This window comes from Malus domestica, chromosome 16 (assembly GCF_042453785.1).
Source record: "Malus domestica chromosome 16, GDT2T_hap1".
Lineage (NCBI taxonomy): Eukaryota > Viridiplantae > Streptophyta > Magnoliopsida > Rosales > Rosaceae > Malus > Malus domestica.
In genome coordinates this window covers 17,203,550-17,227,250 of record NC_091676.1, presented here as the reverse complement: position 1 = coordinate 17,227,250, position 23,701 = coordinate 17,203,550, and the positions used below count along the sequence as shown (strand labels likewise).

General features: G+C 39.8%; 1 protein-coding gene across 1 annotated transcript; it reads right to left on the bottom strand.

Annotated features, from left to right (window-relative positions):
• Positions 1-10,583: 10,583 nt before the first annotated feature.
• LOC103403950 (uncharacterized) lies at positions 10,584-23,404 on the bottom strand. The gene is made up of 11 exons (XM_008342797.4): positions 22,566-23,404; positions 15,588-15,852; positions 14,934-15,096; positions 14,062-14,809; positions 13,563-13,968; positions 13,277-13,458; positions 12,854-13,010; positions 12,455-12,682; positions 12,007-12,357; positions 11,487-11,588; positions 10,584-11,064 (listed from the first exon to the last, which is right to left on the bottom strand). Exons 1-11 carry the CDS (start codon positions 23,183-23,185, stop codon positions 10,825-10,827), a joined length of 3,462 nt encoding a protein of 1,153 aa, XP_008341019.3. The 5' UTR covers positions 23,186-23,404; the 3' UTR covers positions 10,584-10,824.
• Between the last annotated feature and the right edge of the window lie 297 nt (positions 23,405-23,701).

Here is a 23,701-nt window from a genome sequence, read left to right as displayed (position 1 = left end):
GCTGTCCTAACATGTGTTTGACCCACTGTGTTGACTGCCTGAGGTCGGGGATTATCGTGGTGATACCCTTGGTTATCGCGGTAGTGTCCCTTACTTCTTTTACTAAAATGAGACTGGTGAAGATGGAAATCTTTCATTTTTTCCTAAGATTGATATGTCTGTTGACTTGGCAAAGTATTAAGTAAGGCAGAGGGAGGTACCGCTACCGTTAGTAAGGTCGAGGTCTTCTCATTTGGTTGAATCTGGCTTCTACTCCCTACTTGCTGATAAGAGGTGGCTGTATGGGGTTTCCCTTGATATGTCCTTGCCTCGGCGGAGGCATGGTTGTAAGCCTGTGCCATCACCTCAGAGTAAGTCTTCCAAGTGTTGGCATTGATCATGTACTTGAAGAAGCAATCACGTAGGCCTGCCGTGAAGGCCTTGAGGGCGGTCTTGTCATCTGCCTCAACGCAGCGAGAATACTCATGGCTGAAGCGACCGGCATACTCTCGTAGTTACTCGTTCGACTTCTGGCGAATAGTGTACAAGTCATCTGCAGAATGCAAGTGATCGATCTAGAAAATGTGTTGAGAAACAAACAGTTTCCTCAATTCCTTAAATGAGTCTACCGTCTCAGGTGGAAGATGGCAATACCAGTTTAGAGCTCCGCCAGAGAGGGTGGAGGTGAAGCAAAGACATCGCTCTTCGTCGGTGTGCATCCGGTATGCCATGGTCGACTCAAAGAGGTTAAGGTGTTCAATCGGGTCCTCCTTTCCAGTATAGAGTTGCAAGCCAAGCTTCTACTTTGTCTTTGCTTGGAGGGGGGTGTCAAGGATCCTTCTTGTTAGAGGGTCTGGCCTAGGTTGGTTCCAATCAGGTATCTCAGCTTGTCGTTCGGCCTTCAACTTGTTTACTTCCTTAAGAAGTTGTAAGACAATAGGGTCCTGAGTGGAGTCATGTACCACTGGAGCTTTCTTTCGTAAATCTCCATCTCCTCTTGGAAGTAGGAAGGTTTGATCAAGAGCATGTGATTTTTCCCTGGACTCGCTGTACCGACTTTCAAGGTATGTCTGTCGAAACATCTCTGAGTCCCTTATACCTTCGTGTTTCTCTAAGACTTGTTGCCCCTTCCCCAAATTGGTAGCCGGCCTGGGACGTGGAAGGGGACCGAGTCTTTTAGAAACCCTTGGGTCATTGATCTTCGAGCTTATGTGGAGGGGATTCTCTCGATGTTGCTTTAGGAAGTCTCGACAGTCACGATAAACGGCTTTCGATCCTTCCAACCTTTCTGCAATGAGGTGTCTTCCTCCACTTCTCCTGCTTCGGGTCGAAGCAACTGGGTTGAGAGAAGTCTCATGTTGATCAATGTTATGATGATTAACTCGCTCCTCATCAGGGATACCCATGTCGAAGGAAGGTGACCCTCCTTGTTGGGAGGCATCCAGATGATGGTTGATGTCCACTAGGTGCAAGAGGGGTGTCATTTTGTGTGTTGTGGCTTCCTTCGCTCCCCATGTTGGAGAGGGATGCTTGGTCAAAAGAGAGTGTACGAATGGTAGAAACCAGCTTAACAAAGCTGAAGAGAATGGGAGTAAGTGTCGTTCCCACAGACGACGCCAAATGTCGATGCACAAAATCAGTGAGGACTTTGGTACAACAGAAAGTGTTAAGTTTGTGACCTTCTCTAGATTGCTCCAGGCACTAATATGGATAAGTATGTAAATTGATAGAGATAGGGAAGCAAACACAAGATGTACGTGGTTCACCCAGATTGGCTACATCCACGGAGTAGAGAAGTTTTCATTAATTGTGAAGGGTTTACACAAGTACATAGGTTCAAGCTCTCCTTTAGTGAGTACAAGTGAATGATTTAGTACAAATGACATTAGGAAATATTGTGAGAAAATGATCTCTATTTATAGAAGAGAGTTTCTAGTTTCATTCTGACATTGACACGTGTCGTGTTGTGATTGGCTTCTGATGTTGACACGTGTCGCGCTATGATTGGCTTATGATGTCGACACGTGTCGCACTGTGATTGGCCTCCTGGTTTGAGGGAAACTCTTCTGGGTCCTTGACGGTATAACGTTGACCGGTGCTCAGTAGTTTCGGGATTAGTCAAGTATGGTACAAATATGACTTTTAAATGATGTCATGACCGACACATTACTAGAGTATGATATGATCCTAAGTATACTCTGAACAAACCACACTCTGATACCAAATTTACACGCCTGAACCTGATATTCTCCAAACATCAGGGTAGGCACATGCTAGCCGACACCCAAATGTGACGAAGCCATATTAGGATGCATGAGAAATAATAAATATAAACAATACTTATAAATTTAAATACAATGATTATGCAATTATGGAACGTGTTCAAAGCATACAACTAATCCTAGACACTAAAGAAGAATAATATATAATTGAATGAACAAAGATATGGGTCCTACACTAAGAGGACTCGAAGATGCCGATGCGAGAGTGCCTTGACGTCGGGATTGTACGCCTCGATTCTAAGTCCTGAGGGGGCACAAAACAAAACATGAGTGGACCAAGTTGATATATAAATATTACCAAAACAATTAATCTTTAACGTACTAACCCCCAAGTTTAGAAAACTTGTATAGCATAATATGTAATAGGTTTTTCCCAAAACCCTAGCATGCCATAAAACCTTTCATAAAGCATATATCGTATGTAGTGTGCTTAGTAGTGGTATATATGTAAGGCATATTCATATATATAATATTTCATTTGCCCAAAGGCATATAGAACACTTATTCATTCATTCGAAGGTTCTAAAGCACACGCTCGTAGGTAGATCATTCGCCCGTGGGCATTACATCTCCCGGCCGAAGCCAATATAAATATCTTTCGGCCGAAGCCGCTAACCTACACCCGGTCAAAGCCAATATAAATATCTTCCGCCCATAGGCACCAACCAATGCCCGACCGTAGCCAATATAAATATCTTCCACCCGTAGGCACCAACCAAATGTCCGACCGTAGCCAATATAAATATCAATCGCCCGTAGGCTTTTACAGCACCTACCCGAAGGCATATATAGAAGTATCATTCACACGTAGGCAATATCATTCGCCCGTAAGCAAAACATTCGTCCATAGGCAAAACATTCGCCCATAGGCAGGACATTCGCCTATAGGTAGATCATTTAAATAGTCACTACGTAAGTACATAAAAGCATTAACATAATATTTCTAATATATATATATATATATATATATATAGATATATATCTAAATAGGAGTTCAATAGCTAAAACGTCATATCGCAAAACCACGTTCACAAGTATTTATATAGTCATCAATCATATATACCACAAGAAATGTAAAGTCGATAAAGCATGATAATTCATAAAGCATGAAACCAATTTACTCATAAACGTTTCATAAAACGTAACCAATAAATCATGTTTTTCATGTATGCATTTCTAATAGTAAAATATGCATTTTTAAGGGGTCCACTCACCTTACACCGTTGGTGAAGAGCCATGCAAACAAGGGTGGATGGAAACACCACTAACAAACGCACATAAGCACATAAAGGGTACAATTAATACAACTCTACCATAATGATTGAATTTCAAAAAACGGACGTCATAAACGGATTCAGGATGTCGAAAAACATAAAGGGGATCCTCGGGTACCCCCACGCACCGCCATGCGCCATTTTGGGTCACCGGAAAAGTCGTCAACGCCACTGCTCTACGCGCAAGCCAAGACCTGGGTTCTGGGATCGGGCCTCAAAGTTGGGCCGGGCTTCAACTTGGGTTTGGATCTGGGTCAATGGGTTGAGCTTGGGTTAGTGGATTGATTCTCAATTAGGTTTAGACTTATAACTGGGCTGGGTTATAAAGGTGGACCTAAGGTATTTGGGCTGACCAATTAGGCCGAATTCAGTGGCCCAACTTGTTGGGCCGGTCTAAGATGGTGGATCGGGTTTTGACTCGTTTTCAGGCCGGGTTGGTCGAGCTCGACTGAGAAGGAAGCCAGAGCTTTCCAAGCTCCGTTCAACCCCCAAACCTAACTAAAACAAGTCATGCAATATATCAAAATAAAGCCCAAAGAACAAGGAAACGATTCTTACCAATGAGAGGTCGAGAGGTGGCTAGAGTTGGCCAGAAAACGGTCTGCAAGGTACAACAATCTCCCCGGAAGCTAGGGAAAATCTTCCCGAGGTGTTCTTCGTCCAAAAACCACAAAACTACTCAGAAATGTCTCAAACTCATTCCTAAACATGATCAAAAGGGTTCTAGGAGCTTGCCATGGTCAGAGATACCATGAACTACGTTGGAGCTCGTCAGAGTTCAATTTGAACAGTGCAAGTGACACTGTTCCGTGAGGGGAAGGTAGAGAATGAGTCTTAGTGATCCAGGGTCGAGATGGGGAGGGCTTGAGGGTGGTGGTAGTGGTGTTGTCATCGCCAAGTGTCTGGGTTGGGGGGTTTGGTGCCTCGGAAAAGAGAGATAAGAGGGAGGTCCGAGAGTTGTGTGGAGGGAAAGAAAGAATGAGCTGAGAGAGAGAAAGATGAGTCACGGTAAAGGGGAGAGAAGAAGAGGAGAGTTGGCCAAATGGGGGACAACACCAAGGCAAGTGGGCCTCACGGGCACACACATTAAGACCCAAAAATAATTTTAAAAATAAATATCCCAAACTTAGTGAAATTACAAAAATGTCCTTTTGTTCTGTAATCAAAGCCTTCAATCTCTTTGGGCCCCATGCACTACCGCTACATAATGCGAAATTGCATAGCAATAACTCCCACATGAAGCATTAAGCGATGCGAAATTCGAGTTGATGTATCTGTGGTACCTCAAGGCTGCTGGCCCTTCATCAGACGTTACAAGTAGACCTGGCATTCGTGTCCTGTTTTCCGTGTTCGTGTCGTTTTCGTGTCATACCCGATATCTTAACGGGTCGTGTCGTGTAACACCCGTTAAAATAAACGGGTAAATTGACCTGACCCGAAATCGACCCGATAATATTAACAGGTAATATGACCCGACCCGTTACCCGTTAAGGAAAATATATTTTAAACCAATAAATAATCAAATGAAAAACATAATACTAAATAAGTATATACATTCCATATTATCACATCCAAAACATAAAAACGCAATTTTGTTTTAAGTATATTTTCGCTTACCTAAAGTCTTTAATAGTTTTTTAATTAATGTAGAAGTGTAAAAAAATATAGAAAAAATATATAAACACTCGTAATGACAAGCTTTTTTCAACGATCCAACCGTCAAACTTATTTGTACACATTCCAAGATTGCATACGTAAAAAATTGTAAAAAAACAAACATTCAAATATTACGTAACGGAACAAAAGTTATCGACGGTTATAAACGAAAAATCACAATTTAACGGTTATTTTAGCTCCGATTTTGATGATTTTTTTAAAGATACACTCCTCGACCCTATAAGAATGTAATTAATAAATTTGATCTTTAATTTAAAGTATTTAGACTAGTAGATACCACAAAAACTTATTTTATACTTAATAGAAGTATAATATTAACTTTAAGTGTTTGTTTAATCTATTGTTTTGACGCAATATGCATTCTACGAAACTTTTTTCAACGATCCAACCATCAAACTTATTTGTACACATTCCGAGATCGCATACATAAAAAATCGTAAAAAACAAACATTCAGAGATTACGTAACGGAACAAAAGTTTTCGACGGTTATAAACGAAAAATCACAATTTAACGGTTATTTTAGCTCCGATTTTGATGATTTTTTATAGATACACTCCTCGACCCTATAAGAATGTAATGAATAAATTTGATCTTTAATTTAAAGTATTTACACTAGTAGATACCACAAAAACTTATTTTATACTTAATAGAAGTATAATATTAACTCTAAGTGTTTGTTTAATCTACTGTTTTGACGCAATATGCATTCTACGAAACTTTTTTCAACGATCCAACCGTCAAACTTATTTGTACACATTCCGATATCGCATACATAAAAAATCGTAAAAAACAAACATTCAGAGATTACGTAACGGAACAAAAGTTTTCGACGGTTATAAACGAAAAATCACAATTTAACGGTTATTTTAGCTTCGATTTTGATGATTTTTTTACAGATACACTCCTCGACCCTATAAGAATGTAATGAATAAATTTGATCTTTAATTTAAAGTATTTAGACTAGTAGATACCACAAAAACTTATTTTATACTTAATAGAAGTATAATATTAACTCTAAATGTTTGTTTAATCTACTATTTTGACGCAATATGCATTCTACGAAACCTTTTTCAACGATCCAACAATCAAACTTATTTGTACACATTCCGAGATCGCATACATAAAAAATCGTAAAAAACAAACATTCAGAGATTACGTAACGGAATAAAAGTTTTCGACGGTTATAAACGAAAAATCACAATTTAACAGTTATTTTAGCTCCGATTTTGATGATTTTTTACAGATACACTCCTCGACCCTATAAGAATGTAATGAATAAATTTGATCTTTAATTTAAAGTATTTACACTAATGGATACCACAAAATCTTTTTTTATACTTAATAGAAGTATAATATTAACTTTAAGTGTTTGTTTAATCTACTATTTTGACGCAATATGCATTGTACGAAACTTTTTTTAACGATCCAACCGTCAAACTTATTTGTACACATTCCAAGATTGCATACGTAAAAAATCGTAAAAAACAAACATTTAGAGATTACGTAACGGAACAAAAGTTATCAACGGTTATAAACGAAAAATCACAATTTAACGGTTATTTTGACTCCGATTTTGATGATTCTTTACAGATACACTCCTCGACCCTATAAGAATGTAATAAATAAATTTGATCTTTAATTTAAAGTATTTACACTAGTGGATACCACAAAAACTTATTTTATATTTAATAGAAGTATAATATTAACTCTAAGTGTTTGTTTAATCTACCGTTTTGATGCAATATGCATTCTACGAAAAAATTTTCAACGATCCAACCATCAAACTTATTTGTACACTTTCCGGGATTGCAAACGTAAAAAATTGTAAAAAACAAACATTCAGATATTACGCAACGGAACAAAAGTTTTCGACGGTTATAAACGAAAAATCACAATTTAACGGTTATTTTAGCTCCGATTTTGATGATTTTGTACATATACACTCCTCGACCCTATAAGAATGTAATGAATAAATTTGATCTTTAATTTAAAGTATTTACATTTTTTATATATGAGTGATTGTATATATATTTTTTTACATTTTTTACACTTCTACAATAATTATTATTAATTTTATTAATTTTGCTCTCAAATAAAAAAAATTATTCATGAGGGTTTGAAGGATTTTAAAAATCTAAACGATAATATAAGTGTAACAATTATCTATTCGTGAAGGAATAATGATAAATCACGAGTGTTTATATATTCTTTCACATTTTTCATACTTGTATGTATGTCTTCTTAGTTCTTGCATATACAAATACTATACTAGTATATTTTAATTTTGGACAAGAATATGTTATGTAAAATTTATCCTAGTAATGATAATAAGGAACTCTCATAATAAAAATAAATAATGACTAAAATTTTTTTTTATTTTTTTTATAATTTATATAGAACAATAATACAAAACTATATATTTAATATAGAATATATTGTATATATTAATATGACTATTGTATTTTATAATAAATCTTTTAGTAATTAAACTTTATAATTATTAAAATAATTTTTTTCTTAACGGGTCGAAACGGGTTACCCACGTGTTACCCGCGTGTATACTTGTTAAGAACCCGTTATTAACGGGTTCTTAACGGGTCACCCGATAGTGACCCGATAAGTTATCGTGTTGACCCGAAACCCGTTATTTTCGTGTCGTTTTCGTGTCGTGTCAAAAATTGCCAGGTCTAGTTACAAGTACATAATCAAGACGTCATAACATGTATTTCTGGTTGGTAAGTTTATTCATCCAGTGGTATTGGTGGTAGCTACATATGGATTGAGGTCAGTTCAATTGACAATCATGTCCATGAATTGGTTTTTGGTACAACTACTAACTAGTCCATAATAATCTCAGCAAAAGATCATGCTCTATATTGGCAATATAGGATACCTTATGGCTTTCCAGGTTATTTCTATCAATCATGCTGGGATATTGTTGATTTAGATGTTATTGCATTCGTACAAGTTTTTTTAAGCAGGCTGACTTTATCCAAATGCTAATTGCAAATTTGCAGTCCTTATCCCTAAAGTAGAATGGGCTACCACCATTGCTCAGTTTCGGCCAATTGCTCTTGCTAACTTTCTATTCAAAATTATTCCCAAGATTCTCGCTGATTGACATGGCTCTATTGCCACTCGCATAATTTCTTCGCATCAATTGGCATTTTTTAAGGGTTGACGTATTTCTGATTTCATTGGCCTAGTTTCAGAAGGGTTCAATTTTATGGATAAAAAGGCAATTGGTGGTAATGTGGACATAAAAGATGACTTTCTATGCCTCTAACATATATCGCGAAGGAAATGTAGTTGCAGACACTTTTGCTAACGTGGGCTTGTCTTCTCCAACTTTGGTATAACATGATTCCCCTCCGATTGCGCTTCGTGCCACTTTTTTTCCATACTATGTTGGCTTTCTTGGTTTCCACTTCTCAAATTAATGTGTGTCTCGGCATACATGTTTGTCTAACGTTCTTGTTTTATTTTTTTTCTTAACCTTGTGATGTTCCTTATTCTATTTTGTAGGTTTAGACCTTTAGGTTCGGCTTTAGAGGGGTTAGGTTTTATGTCTCCCATTCTTTTCCTTGCATCTTTGTTGTTTTGAAAACTAAAAACGCTTTTGGATGCTTTCCCACAAAGCTTCGGGCCAGTTTGGGAGTGTGATTAGGGGGGTATAACTGATTTGGGGCAGGTCCAAGTTTTGTAAACTCAAAACGGGACGGGTCCATGTAATTGGCGGGGCGGGGTGGGTCCAAATTTCTAAAAAAACAGGTACCTAAGTAGGACTGTTTCCACCATCCATTATATGGAGATTAAATCTCCACCATTAATTTCTACCACATATCTTATTTCCACCTCTCTGTCACTGACTCTCGCCTTCTCTCTCGAAGCCTGGAAGTATATTTTTCCAGGAGCCATCCTCTCTCAACTTCCAAGTTGCCTCCTCATATATTCTAAGGCTTGATTTTTCTCCTCCTCCACCACCTCCGTCGTCTCTAGAACCTTGGTTTCTTTTCCCCGCAGGCCGTTTTGCCATCACTTCGCCTCCCACCGCTTCCTCAGCGCCTCCTCCATTGTTCGTTATTCCTCTCGTTGAAGCCACGACGGTGTACATCGGTGCTTCCCCTACACCATCTGCTCCCAGATCATAGTTGTCACTCTCCCTTTCCCACTCGAGTCGAGTCTTCTCGTGAACAGCACCATCACCATGGTCTCCTCCCAAACACGACCACCCGTCACCACTGTCAAGATCACCACCATCATCCTGTGATTCGAAATATCATATCATCTTCTCTCACATTAAGGTAATTTCTAAATTAGGATTTTTGAATTATCTGGGTTTCTAAATTTAGGGATTTAGGACTTTTGAATTAGGATTTTTGAAATTTTTGGGTTACTGAATTTGGGGATGTAATTTCTAAATTTTACGGATTTAATTGGTTTTGCTTGGGTTTTGATTTTAGTTTTGCTTTGGAAAATCATTCTGTAAAGGATCTTGCTGGACTTGTAGGGCGAAATAGACTAATATTGAACTTATTCATGTTCATTAGTTTTCTTACCAAATTCCATATGCTTTAAATTGCTACGCTTTATGATTTGCAGTTATAATTTGATGATTGGGAATGGTTGTCTGCATATTTTACACTTTAAATGTTGTTGGATGATAAAAACGGGAAAACTGATTGAATGAAGTTGTTGTCTTCAAATGGACCAAGCCTGTTTTAATAAAAAAATTGTAAACTCAAATATGTTCTTGAAAAAAATGTTATTGGACCCGTGGACCCGGCCCATTTCAAACGGCCCAGGTTAAGTTCAGTTCCAATTTCAGAAATTTAGCCCAGCCCGTTGCAATTTAAAACGGGTCAAGTTCCATTCCTCCAAATTTGGGCCCGGCCCGGCCCGTGCCCACCCCTAAGTGTGATTCATCATTCTAAGAGGACCCTCTGACAATCACTCTTGGAAAAGTGCTTCCCCTCAGAAGTGATTTTGAAGGGAGCTTTTAAAAGTGCTTTTTCAACAAGAATTATGAATTTCTAATAAAATATTTGGTAGACTTCTCACGAGCATAAATGACAAGTGCTTTTTCTAAAGAATGTGCTATCCACACACCCATTTTTACTTATCTCACACCCTTTGTTAATTTTTGTCATTTGATTTTCTTCAATTCATCCGATCCGACGACCGAAAATTAAAAAGGTACGAGAGAAGTAAAAAAGAGTGGATATCACATCCCTTTTCCAAAACAGGCTCCAAATCACCACATGGAGCACCAACAAACGCTCTCTGGTACCGTACATGTTGAGAACCTAGTGTTAAGTTGCTAACTAGTTGCAGATAACCCTGAACAACTAAATTTCTAACCAGTAAACATGGGCAGCCAAACACCAAACTCCTAATATATAGAATAATAATTTGGAGGCTTTTTTGAGTCCCCTGTTCGTCGTAAATCGCAGTTATAGCTACCAAGAAAATTACAAACCCTACTGATACAACCGACTACAATGATTCCAGGGCATTCCCAAACACTTCAGGCCCAAAAGAAATAAAATTACTTAGGAATACATCATTGGGACATAAAATTATGATTACTCAAAAGTTCAATCTAGGATTTCTAAGTTTCGGAGTTTGTATGAGTTTTGCTGTGCTCCAGTATCAATTCGTGGAGGTTGTCAGCCGTAGGACGATTCTCCGGATTCTCCTCCGTACATTGGTAAAACAAGTCAACAAGAAATCTCAGTTTGTCGAAGTCAGCCTCTGTTCCATCAAGTTCTGCGCCGGCTTGAGTCATTACTGGCTCATTCAACGACCGAAACGCCTCCAAGTCATCTGTTAAATTTGGTCGTTTTCCCTTCTGCGCGCAACAAACAAGAAGCAGCAGATTACTTCAGAGGTAACAAAACATTCAATGTACAATTTCATTAAAAGATAAACAGGGGCAACCTAAAAAAATTAGCTAACACTCTCGACAGTCTACATGCTTGATTGAGTCTTAATGCCAAGCCAACTTAGGCTGTGGAATAATCAAGCGATATCATATGAGAAAAACATATTCACTTTCTCACTTCACCGTCAAGAATAGAAATCTGGTTCAACAAACAACAACTACTGATGTATTCCACGTATGCAGCAGCATGTACGAATTCAAATCAACATAAGTATGGAGACCTCAAAATCTTACAAATAAATCCCACTACTCATTCATATTACACATTCTCTAACAATCCATACAAAATTGTCCATAAAATAAAGATAGAACAAGAGGAGTAGTAGTACCGTCAGAAGTTCATGAATCTCCAAGTCAGGTACTCCGAAGTACGGAATTTGCAAAGTCAACATTTCCAACAGCAAGCACCCAAATGACCAGATATCAATTTCCTGTTACCAAAAGGGAAACAAACTTAACAACACAAAAAAGCAAAGTGACACAAATTAAAGATAGAAAAAAGCTACAATATTGGTGTTGGAACAGTTCGAACCATCTCATACATACACCAATGGGAACTTTTTTTTTAGATAGGTTGATTTCATGCAGTGCTATTGTGGTTGTCCTAGCTTTAATACAGTTGTTTGTCAACAAAAGATATGCTCGATTATACTAACTAGATCCTATTCTAACATAGTTCAAAAGAAAACTTGTCTATAACTTCATGAACATGGTAAATGAGCACTTCAATGCATATCTATATCATTTTGTACACAAATAGTTCACTACCAAACAGATGTAAAAGACGTATAGATCAGAGAATAAATCAATTTTTAGAGATGTGACAAACTGACCAGAGGAGGAACTTACCAATCCATAAATATTTTGTTCATGCACCGCTAGCAAAACCTCTGGGGCCATCCAGCGAGGTGTTCCAGCACAAACATTAGCAGGAGGTATTCCAACGTGGGCAATGCAGCATGTATGCAAGTAAGATCGAAGGGGAATCGCCCTATCAAAATCACAGAGCTTCACAACAGGTGTTCCATCAGCTCTCTTTCTATCCAGATCAATCAATATGTTTGCACTTTTTATGTCCCGGTGAATAATGTGCTTTGAATGCAGCTCCACCAGTGCACATGCAACATTTTTAGCAATGCACAAAGCTAACTCCACTGGGAGATGCTTCTCACCAGCTTTTGATAACTTTTCTATATAATTCTGTCAGATGATGGGGATGAAAATATTATTAAAAAAAATACAAATCGACCCTAGCAAAAATGAAACCTGAAACTTTACAATCTACAGTTAAATTCACCTGTAAGGAACCCCCTTTTATGTCCTCCATCCAAATTATAGACTGCAATATACGATGCTCACGACTACCATCTCCTGGAGGAACCCACTCGGAAGATATCTGATGTCCATACATTTCCACTATGCAAGGGTGTTTCAAAGCACCTAAAATCCTTATTTCCCCTAAGCAGTTGTAGTCAAAGTTCCTAATTTCATCCGTTGGAGTTCCATATACCACAGAAGTACGCATCTGCAGCATCCATAAGCAAACAAAAGCAAGATTTTAGATCATTAATTGTAGTAACAAGCCTAGGAATTTTCAGACCTATCAAATAATTGCCAGCACAGCCAACTACTTAAGGCCTGAAAATAGCTCCAAAGTATTCCAGCCAGGCAACGGATTAAAGTTCAAGAAACACACCTTTCCTGCTGCCTCATTTGATCCATATTTGCGCCGGACAAGAGAAGTAACAGAGTTTTTCAGAGTTTCATCACAAGAGGGCATAGAAGGGAAGGAGGTAGGAGCAGGGCTGTTTCGAATTGGAAGATAAACTTTGGTCCGACTGAGAGGAACATACCTGCCATCACAAATTGAAATTACACACAAAGTCTCGGCAATAAATATCCTCTAAAAAATAAACATATTATGCCATGTTTTTGGTATGTAATAAAATTTATATTCGAAAAAATCACCATATGTTTACCACCCAAGCAGGCAAAATTAGTTTGGCATTGCAAATACAGTGACCCAGAACATGAATAAGCTCTAAAAAATACATTTTACTGTAATCATAACATCTTCAATAGTGAAGAATTACCAAGATCATTTACACTATATACTGACCTGCAATAATATTCAGGATCCGTCTCCGCTCTTATATCACATGGACGACATGCATCAACTAACATTCGAATCTCTTTGGCACCTCTCTTGATTAATACATTATTCCACGCATGTGGCATGAAATCCAAATAACCCCTAATAAGCTCACAAGGTACTCGAGGCTCCACCCAATCACAAAGATACTACAGAAATAAAGTTTCATCAGATTAGAATACCAAATTAAAACCTATTGCAAATAATAGACATCGGTGCAAATAATAAATGATAAATTTAATACAAGAATAACCTTCAATAGCAATGCTCTATGCCGACACACACCAAACTGCAAGGTTCCAATGGGAACTACAATGGAATTTCGTCGTGCTTTGATAGAATGAAGAGATTTCTCAGAGACATCAGAAAAAACGATATTTTCAACATTCCTTACAACTGGTTTAGTGGGCAAACTAATAAAGCCCTTGTTTCCAGTTGGGCAGGTGCAAACAAAAGGCTTTTTGTAGTCTGAAAGAGGATTAGCTTTTCGTGACCATTCAACAAGAGCACTCCTATCACTCCCCCCAAAGTGATCTGATACAAACAGAGCAAGCAATGATGCAATCTGCAGCATATCAGCCTTATTTCCATCTGTATTTAAACGATTCACCAATTCTTGGGCAGAACGTAAAATTACATCCAACTCTTTATCCCATTGCCTGGAGATAAATTAAACGATACGACCATTATCAGTAGAAAACCAAGAGGACAGCAAATACGTGTCAACATAAACGACTTGCATAAATAATAACCTGTCCACGAGAATGACTTCACGTGAGTCAAGACGGAACTTTTCATCATAAAGTTCTAGTGGCATGAATGGCCTGTCACGCCCTGCATCATAAAAGCCATCTGAAAGATGGTCCTCAGTGCTGCAAACCGAGATGTCATTATATTTCCGAGACAAGTTTGAACTATTAGGACTGTATCTAGGATGTTTGGGCCGTCTTGGATTATCAAGGTGGCCATCAAGGTGCCTTTTGGGTTGACAAATACTTTTTGATGTATCTGAAGATGAACCTTCATAATCCTCACCATAAACCCGTTGATTGGGGGCCAACGATGCATCAAACTCACAACAATCCTTTTCATCACTTTCATCTACTGCACTAGAGTCTGGACTCACTGATGAGGAATTTCCTACAAAATGCTCCTTCGAATTCATATCATAGCACACAACATTTTCACTTCGCACTTCCCTAGATTGTAAATCTTTCTCACCATCATCATGCAGATTGATAATGTCTGATGCACCTTCAAGATAAGATTCAGAAGCAAGAAGATCAGGGTTGCCTGGTTTGCATTCTCCATCTTCCTTCACGTGTAACTGATTGGAAAGATCAAGACCTTTCAACTTCCTGCTGTTGTTTAAGCGTTCTTGACGAGTTCTCAGCTGCAACCTATACCCTTGCTTCCTCCACCTACCTGACCTCCGAGTTGCACAGCACCTACTGGTTGATGAATGCGTGAAAATTAGACTTGCTGAGTTATGATGAAAGCCTGTAAACACATTAACAGTATGATATCACATACTAATATCTATAATAGAGAGAATCAAGGAGAGAGCGTTGACTACCTAAAACTGAAACCTAAATAAAGTACATATGTAATTCCACAGCCTTACCCCTACGAAAATGGCTTTCATTATTTTTCTGAAGGGGAATTTCATATACATCCATTTCAACAGGGGAAATGGTAACATCATCACTGTGTGTGTCCTTCCCACTTCCTTCCAAATTGCAACATATCCATGAGGGTATTTGACAGAAATTGAGAAGCGTGTTGTACTGAATCATAGAAGATCACGAAACAAACCACGTTAGGTTTACATATCATATTAAAAAACAACTAAATAACAATTACTCTAAAAGAAAGTTAAGACCATACATAATACAATTCAAAAATAAAAGAAACCCCATTAATAAACCATGGCTTTGCAAGTGAACTTAAACACTGGTTGCAGAAGTAGAAACAAAATGAATTAAAAAAGCATATGCACCATGGTTGTAAGAAACATGATCGCCTAAAACTTTAAAGTTTATGTTAAGGTTTTAAGTGGTTCAGCACAAAAGAATAAGCACACAGCCATCATGAAGAGAGTAGCAGCAGAATATGATTTTCAGCAAGTTATAACGGATAGTATGGGAATAAAATAAAATCTTGATCCAATGAATTAAGTGTTGGAATGTCATCACTGTAAATAACAGATAGAAGAATACAAACCCTGAAAAGGAATACTTGACTATAATAATCCTAGTTTGTGGTAGTATGTAACTACCTGAAGATTTAAAATCTGGAGGTTGTGCATCAAGTCAAGTTCAAGAGACCCTAGTGATGTCAACCTATTATTTGACAGGTCCATGATCTCCAACCTTTGCAAAGAGGACAAAGTCGAAGGTAATTCCACCAATTTATTATTAGCAACTTTTAACGATATCAAGGCATTTAAATTACTGATTTCAGCAGGCAAATTCTTCATCTTGTTGAATGAAAGATCTAGATATTCCAAAGTGTTTAAGCAGCCAATTTCTGGAGGGAGGTATCTGCAGTAAACACACCATAAAATGGACAAGTTAAAGTAGGTAACTATTTTTTCCATGAAATAAATAAATAAAACCATTCTTTATGATTTACTAGATGCCTAAAATACACGAACATAGCCAACCATTTTAATGGTTATTACAATAATAAAAAACCGAATTTCACTCAATAGCTAACCAAATAGCGATAATTAACAAGAAGATTACCAGATCCTTAAGTTCCAGACGACAAACAAAACTCCCATCAGTGTTTTATCAGAAAGGTCGATTATTGAATAAGAAAATGTTCTTGAAGACATCATGTTACCAGTACATTAAACTTGCATAGAAACACCTCTAATACAACAACAACAACAAAGCCTTTTCCCACTAAGTGGGGTCGGCTATATGAATCCTAGAACGCCATTGCGCTCGGTTTTGTGTCATGTCCTCCGTTAGATCCAAGTAATCAAGTCTTTTCTTAGGGTCTCTTCCAAAGTTTTCCTAGGTCTTCCTCTACCCCTTCGGCCCTGAACTTCTGTCCCGTAGTCACATTTTCGAACCGGAGCTTCAGTAGGCCTTCTTTGCACATGTCCAAACCACCGGAACCGATTTTCTCTCATATTTCCTTCAATTTTGGCTACTCCTACTTTACCTTGGATATCCTCATTCCCAATCTTATCCTTTCTCGTGTGCCCATACATCCCACGAAGCATCCTCATCTCCGCTACACCCATTTTGTGTACGTGTTGATGCTTCACCGCCCAACATTCTGTGCCATACAACATCGTTGGCCTTATTGCCGTCCTATAAAATTTTCCCTTGAGCTTCAGTGGCCTACGACGATCACACAACACGCCGGATACACTCTTACACTTCATCCATCCAACTTGTATTCTATGGTTGAGATCTCCATCTAATTCTCCGTTCTCTTGCAAGACAGATCCTAGGTAGCGAAAACGGTCACTTTTTGTGATCTTCGCTAGATTGCTCCGGTCATTAGTGTGGATAAGTATATAAATGGATAGAGATAGGAAAGCAAACACAAGATGTACGTGATTCACCCAGATTGGCTACGTCCACGGAATAGAGGAGTTCTCATTAATTGTGAAGGGTTTACACAAGTACATAGGTTCAAGCTCTCCTTTAGGGAGTACAAGTGAATGATTTAGTACAAATGACATTAGGAAATATTGTGGGAGAATGATCTCGTAACCACGAAACTTCTAAGTCCCGGAGTGTGGTATCGGCTTGACTTTCCTTATCTGTCTCATAGGTAGATGTGGAATCTTCTCTGGAAGTACTCTTCCTCCATCCAGGGGTGGTATCTGTAACTGGTGGAGATGCACAAGGTAATGTATCAATGTTACTTGAAGCTTACTTGTAGTTTCAGGCTTGGTCAAGCGCGATACAAACCATGTAGTAGGAGTCCCCCAAGTCGCCGAGCTAGGGGATCTGCTGAAAGAGGTAACAGACAAGGTAAGCAATCAGAGCTCCGGCTGATTGTTCACATTCTCCCTATCTTGCAGGCAGCATGAAGGATAAAGAGAAGAAAAATGAGAAGAGATGATATGGGATACTTTTGCTTTTGAAGAAGTAACTTTCCACAGGCTTATTCTTGAACTGGGCTGGAGGGTTTTCTGGTTTCCTCCAAAGTATAAGGCCGACTGAAGAATTTGAGGGTCAAAACAAGTCCATCAAATCTAGAGTACGTTCGACCCTGCTGATATGGGATACTTTTGCTTTTGACAGAGTAGTGGATGTATCGGCACGTGTGCTGTTACGCTTGTCTCCACATGCTTCCTTGTATCCTTCTCACTTGCCCTATCTGTTCCTCAGGCAGATGCGGTATCTTCCTTGGAAGCATAAGATGTTGAAGATGAGTACTCGAGAGCAATGCCAAGGTAAGGGGTTCCAGGCAGTCAGTTCCTGGCTGGAAGCTTGATTCCAAGTGCTGACTGATTGCTCTCTTTCTCCTTGTCTTGCAGGTAAGAACAAGGCCAAAGGAAAAGACAGGGAAAAAGCATGATATGGGATACTCTTGCTTTTAACCCTGATGATATGAGATATTCTTGCTCTAGTATAGCTTGTTTACAGAGGTATTATCGGGGGGAAAGAAAGCTGAATATTTCGAAAGGCTTCGTTGGGAGTGCCCTCTCAGATAAGAGGAAGGGTTGAGCATTTTTGCAGGTCTGCCTGTCCGTTGGGAATGGAGGTCGACATATATAGGAGTCTCCCTAACATCAAGTAATAATGCTATTCCTTTACCCTGCTTGGTCATAGCACGGTAGTGGGAGCTGCCAGCTTCACAAGTTTTAACTATGTCAGAGCACTTTGAAAAAGTGGTCTGTGGTATCTGGAAAGCTGTTGTTGCGTGTGAAGATTACAGACAAGCTTTATCCAAGGAGATCCATCTCTTGAAGTTGGGAAAGTGGTGCCTCTTCGGTTTTCGAACAAGCAATCCTGTCGGGGATCTGGCTCTCGAGATTCGGAGAACGATGCCTCTTCGATTTTTGAGAAAGCAATCATGCTGGGGGTCTGGCTCTCGAGATTCGGAGAGCGGTGTCTTCGATTTTTGAGAAAGTAATCATGTTGGGAGTTGGGAGTGTTTTCTCGAATATGAGTAAAGGTTGGGCATGTTTGCTAGTCTACCTTGCCACGAAGCACAGAGGTTGACACACAGGGACTTTCCAATTATCCAGCAGTGGTACTGTTCCTTTACCCTCTCTTCGATTTTTGAGAAAGTAATCATGTTAGGAGTCTGGCTCTCGAGATTCGGAGGGCGGTGCCTCTTCGATTTTGGAGCAAGCAATCTTGTTGGGGGTGTTATCTCGAATGTGAGTAAAGGTTGGGCATGTTTGCTAGTCTACCTTGCCACGAAGCACAGAGGATGACACACAGGGACTTTCAAATTATCCAGCAGTGGTACTGTTCCTTTACCCTCTCTTCGATTTTTGAGAAAGTAATCATGTTGGGAGTCTGGCTCTCGAGATTCGGAGGGCGATGCCTCTTCGATTTTGGGGCAAGCAATCTTGTTAGGAGTGTTTTCTCGAATGTGAGTAAAGGTTGGGCATGTTTGCTAGTCTACCTTGCCATGAAGCACAGAGGTTGACACACCGGGACTTTCCAATTATCCAGCAGTGGTACTGTTCCTTTACCCTTGTGGGTAATAATATGGTAGCTAGGCCGTCAAAATTTATGTGTCTAAACTTTGTTAGTGTTGTTTCTTTGCTATTCTTTTACCCTTCTTGGTCAGAGCGATGTAGTGAGAGTTGTAAGCTTCACGTGTCTCGACTTTGTCAGAGAACTTTGGCAAAGTTATATGTGGTACCCATGAGCTACTGTTGCGTGTGGGAAGTGGGTGATTGAACAGTACGATTCATGTGCTTTCTACTTCGCCAGAAATCTTCGACAGAATGCCCATAATTTCCGCAAAGCTGAGTGTGCGTGTGACAGGTGCTGACAAGGCTGGAAAAGTAGTCTCAACTTTGTCAGAGGACTTTGGCAAAGTTATATGTGGTACCCATGAGCTACTGTTGCGTGTGGGAAGTGGGTGATTGAACAGTACGATTCATGTGCTTTCTACTTCGCCAGAAATCTTCGACAGAATGCCCATAATTTCCGCAAAGCTGAGTGTGCGTGTGACAGGTGCTGACAAGGCTGGAAAAGTAGGTGCCTCTTCGATTTCTGAGATCGACCCTCGTGGTCTCTGAGCAGCCCAGCTTTTGAGAAAGCAAACCTCTTCGATTTCTGAGATCGGCCCTCGTGGTCTCTGAGCAGCCCAGCTTTTGAGAAAGCAAACCTCTTCGATTTCTGAGATCGGCCCTCGTGGTCTCTGAGCAGCCCAGCTTTTGAGAAAGCAAACCTCTTCGATTTCTGAGATCGGCCTTCGTGGTCTTTGAGCAGCCCAGCTTTTGAGAAAGCAAACGCCTCTTCGATTTCTGAGATCGACCCTCGTGGTCTCTGAGCAGCCCAGCTTTTGAGAAAGCAAACGCCTCTTCGATTTCTGAAGCTTCGTCGAGTGCAGATTTTTATAGAGGCTGACATTAAGTTCCAAAGCACACTTGAATATCCACCAGTAGAAGCTCCATTCTTGCACTTCTAAGATCTTGATTTGTCCGACCTCTTCTCTTTTCTACACCTTTGAAAATGTCTGGCCCCTCCGACCGTCGTTTTGACTTGAACCTTGTTGAAGAGGCAGCCCCGCCTTCTCCAGACAACATATGGCGCCCATCCTTCGTCTCCCCTACTGGTCCTCTTACCGTTGGGGATTCCGTGATGAAGAATGATATGACCGCTGCGGTAGTGGCCAGGAACCTTCTCACTCCCAAAGATAACAGACTACTTTCCAAACGGTCTGATGAGTTGGCTGTTAAGGATTCTCTGGCTCTTAGTGTTCAGTGTGCAGGTTCTGTGTCTAATATGGCCCAACGCCTATTTGCTCGAACCCGCCAAGTTGAATCATTGGCGGCTGAAGTGATGAGTCTCAAACAGGAGATTAGAGGGCTCAAGCATGAGAATAAACAGTTGCACCGGCTCGCACATGACTATGCTACAAACATGAAGAGGAAGCTTGACCAGATGAAGGAATCTGATGGTCAGGTTTTACTTGATCATCAGAGATTTGTGGGTTTGTTCCAAAGGCATTTATTGCCTTCGTCTTCTGGGGCTGTACCGCGTAATGAAGCTCCAAATGATCAACCTCTGATGCCTCCTCCTTCTAGGGTTCTGTCCAGTACTGAGGCTCCGAATGATCCCCCTCCGGTGCCTTCTCTTTCTGGGGCTCTACCGACTGCCGAGACTTCTCCTAAGCAACCTTTGTGAAGGCTCCCTCTTGTTTGTTTATTTTGACTCAAGTATATGTACATATTTGTAATTTATCGGGGATATCAATAAATAAGCTTTCCTTCATTTCAACGTATTGTGTTAAATCACCAAAGCCTTCTTCGCTAAGTTCTTTGAATTTTCTTTTGTTGAAGCTTGTATGTTGGAGCTTTGTGAGTGGAGCATGTAGGTTGAGGTAGTGTTCCCTTAATTTCCCGAGCGAGGACAACTTCTCGGTTGGAGACTTGGAAAATCCAAGTCACTGAGTGGGATCGGCTATATGAATCTTAGAACGCCATTGTGTTCTGTCCTGTGTCATGTCCTCCGTTAGATCCAAGTACTCTAAGTCTTTTCTTAGGGTCTCTCTCAAAGTTTTCCTGGGTCTTCCTCTACCCCTTCGGCCCTGAACCTCTGTCCCATAGTCGCATCTTCTAATCGGAGCGTCAGTAGGCCTTCTTTGCACATGTCCAAACCACCGTAACCGATTTTCTCTCATCTTTCCTTCAATTTCGGCTACTCCTACTTTACCCCGGATATCCTCATTCCTAATCTTATCCTTTCTCGTGTGCCCACACATCCAACGAAGCATCCTCATCTCCGCTACACCCATTTTGTGTACGTGTTGATGCTTCACCGCCCAACATTTTGTGCCATACAGCATCGCCGGCCTTATTGTCGTCCTATAAAATTTTCCCTTGAGCTTCAGTGGCATACGGCGGTCACACAACACGCCGGATGCACTCTTCCACTTCATCCATCCAGCTTGTATTCTATGGTTGAGATCTCCATCTAATTCTCCGTTCTTTTGCAAGATAGATCCTAGGTAACGAAAACGGTCGCTCTTTGGTATTTCTTGATCTCCGATCCTCACCCCTAACTCGTTTTGGCCTTCATTTGCACTGAACTTGCACTCCATATATTCTGTCTTTGATCGGCTTAGGCGAAGACCTTTAGATTCCAACACTTCTCTCCAAAGGTTAAGCTTTGCATTTACCCCTTCTTGAGTTTCATCTATCAACACTATATCGTCTGCGAAAAGCATACACCAAGGAATATCATCTTGAATATGTCCTGTTAACTCATCCATTACCAACGCAAAAAGGTAAGGACTTAAGGATGAGCCTTGATGTAATCCTACAGTTATGGGAAAGCTTTCGGTTTGTCCTTCATGAGTTCTTACGGCAGTCTTTGCTCCTTCATACATATCCTGTATAGCTTGGATATATGCTACTCGTACTCCTTTCTTCTCAAAAATCCTCCAAAGAATGTCTCTTGGGACCCTATCATACGCTTTTTCCAAATCTATAAAGACCATGTGTAAATCCTTTTTCCCATCTCTATATCTTTCCATCAATCTTCGTAAGAAATACATATTAATATTATATCTTTCACCAATACAAAGGTCTAACTTTACAATCCCATTAATTATGATTTCTCTTCTTTATGTTACTTTTCTGAGTGTTTGTTAACAGTTGCATATCAGAGAGTTTGCAGAAACGGAATTGTATAACCATCAGAATGGTGAAACATCGATCACATAAAAAGTTAAAAACTTTATATTATCTCTTAAGAGAGAGAATCACGAAACGTCTAGGGGTAAAAACCCAAGTAACTAATGAAGTCATCCTACTACATCATCTAGCCTATGATCCTTGCAACTCGACCTTCACTCCTTCCGAACACATTCAAGCTCACTCACTAGCCAAAACACACATATACTGAAACCATTTAAGAGTTCTTTTATGTGGGTTCATCTTTTACTAGTCAAAACAGCTCCAAAGAAAACCTTTGATAACATATGAACAATCTCATTGCCCATGCAGTCTACTTCACTACATAAAAACTCGAATCAAAGGCACTCAAATGAAAAACACAGCAATCAGCGTTGTATTTGAGCAGAAAAAAAGCTTTACCTTATGGAGAAGTGACAAACAGAGAGCTTGGTGAGGCACTTGAGCCGAGCAATCTCGCTCAATATCTGAAACCCCGAAGGCCTCGTCAGCACTTTGGAAAGCTCAAGCTCCTTCAAGCCAATCAATTTATCCAACGGCAACCCACCAAACTCCGGCGACGACATCCTCACTTGCAAGCATTCCAAGCTCTCAAACTCCATTGCCGCTGACGGCGAAAATAAATTAATCTCATTCCCAAAGAACTTCAGCGTCCTCAACCGCTTGTGAGAGCCAATCGACTTGGGCAATAAATTAAACACGTTTTTGTACAAATACAAAGCCCCGGCATCCTCAGAATTCTCCCTAATCGAAAAGTCCAAGCTTTTGCCGGATATGTCGACAACCCTAGGGTCGTCGTCGCCGTCGGCAGCGGCACCGCAGTCTTCATCTTCCACAGTCGGATTGGAGGCTTCAGCTTCTGATTGCTCAGGTACCTTAGTGCCTTCGGGGGCAGCTTCGTCAGAATTGGGGACTTGCATTGAAAATTGGAGCCGGAATCCGGGGAAAAAAAACGCGAATTTCTGAAGCGGGCAGGCTGAGAGATCTGTTTGGGAGGCGAGAAAATATAGGAATAATGGCATTGGAGGAAAAGAAATGAGAGGGAAAATCGAAAGAGGAGCGGGGAAGTAGACGGACCGCTCCTTCGGTGAATAATTTAGAGAGAGAAAAACCCTAGAAAACTTGGAAATGAGTCCTTCTCACTCTAGTTTCCACGAAGCAAAAGGAGCCCTTTGCATCGGTCGCACTGATATATAGTTACAGAAAAATGGTCGATGCTTTCATTTCTTTACTTTCAATTTGATTTTTTTTTTTTATGGAGTGCATCGCTGCTAAATGATATAATAAACAACTTAATTTGATATCGAATTTATCATTGACGAAATCTAAACCTAAAATTTGATACTTTTGAATGAAAAGAAATACCACTGAACATACGTGGCATTCAATTTGAATTAAAACGAATACCTTATTAGAGCAACTCCACCCATAGAGTCCTCCTCCCTGACAATCCACTATTGAATCCACCATTTTGAACGGTAACTACCTTTAATGAATAGTAATTACCATTAATGAACAGTAATTGCCATTTGCATCTC

Excerpts from the sequence above, each read along its gene's own strand:
- LOC103403950 (XM_008342797.4), bottom strand. The coding sequence starts at position 23,185 with ATGCCATTATTCCTATATTTTCTCGCCTCCCAAACAGATCTCTCAGCC. Across the intron at positions 13,011-13,276 it reads GATCCTGAATATTATTGCAG|GTATGTTCCTCTCAGTCGGA; the intron begins GTCAGTATATAG and ends TTGTGATGGCAG. Across the intron at positions 12,358-12,454 it reads TAAAAGGGGGTTCCTTACAG|AATTATATAGAAAAGTTATC; the intron begins GTGAATTTAACT and ends ATCATCTGACAG.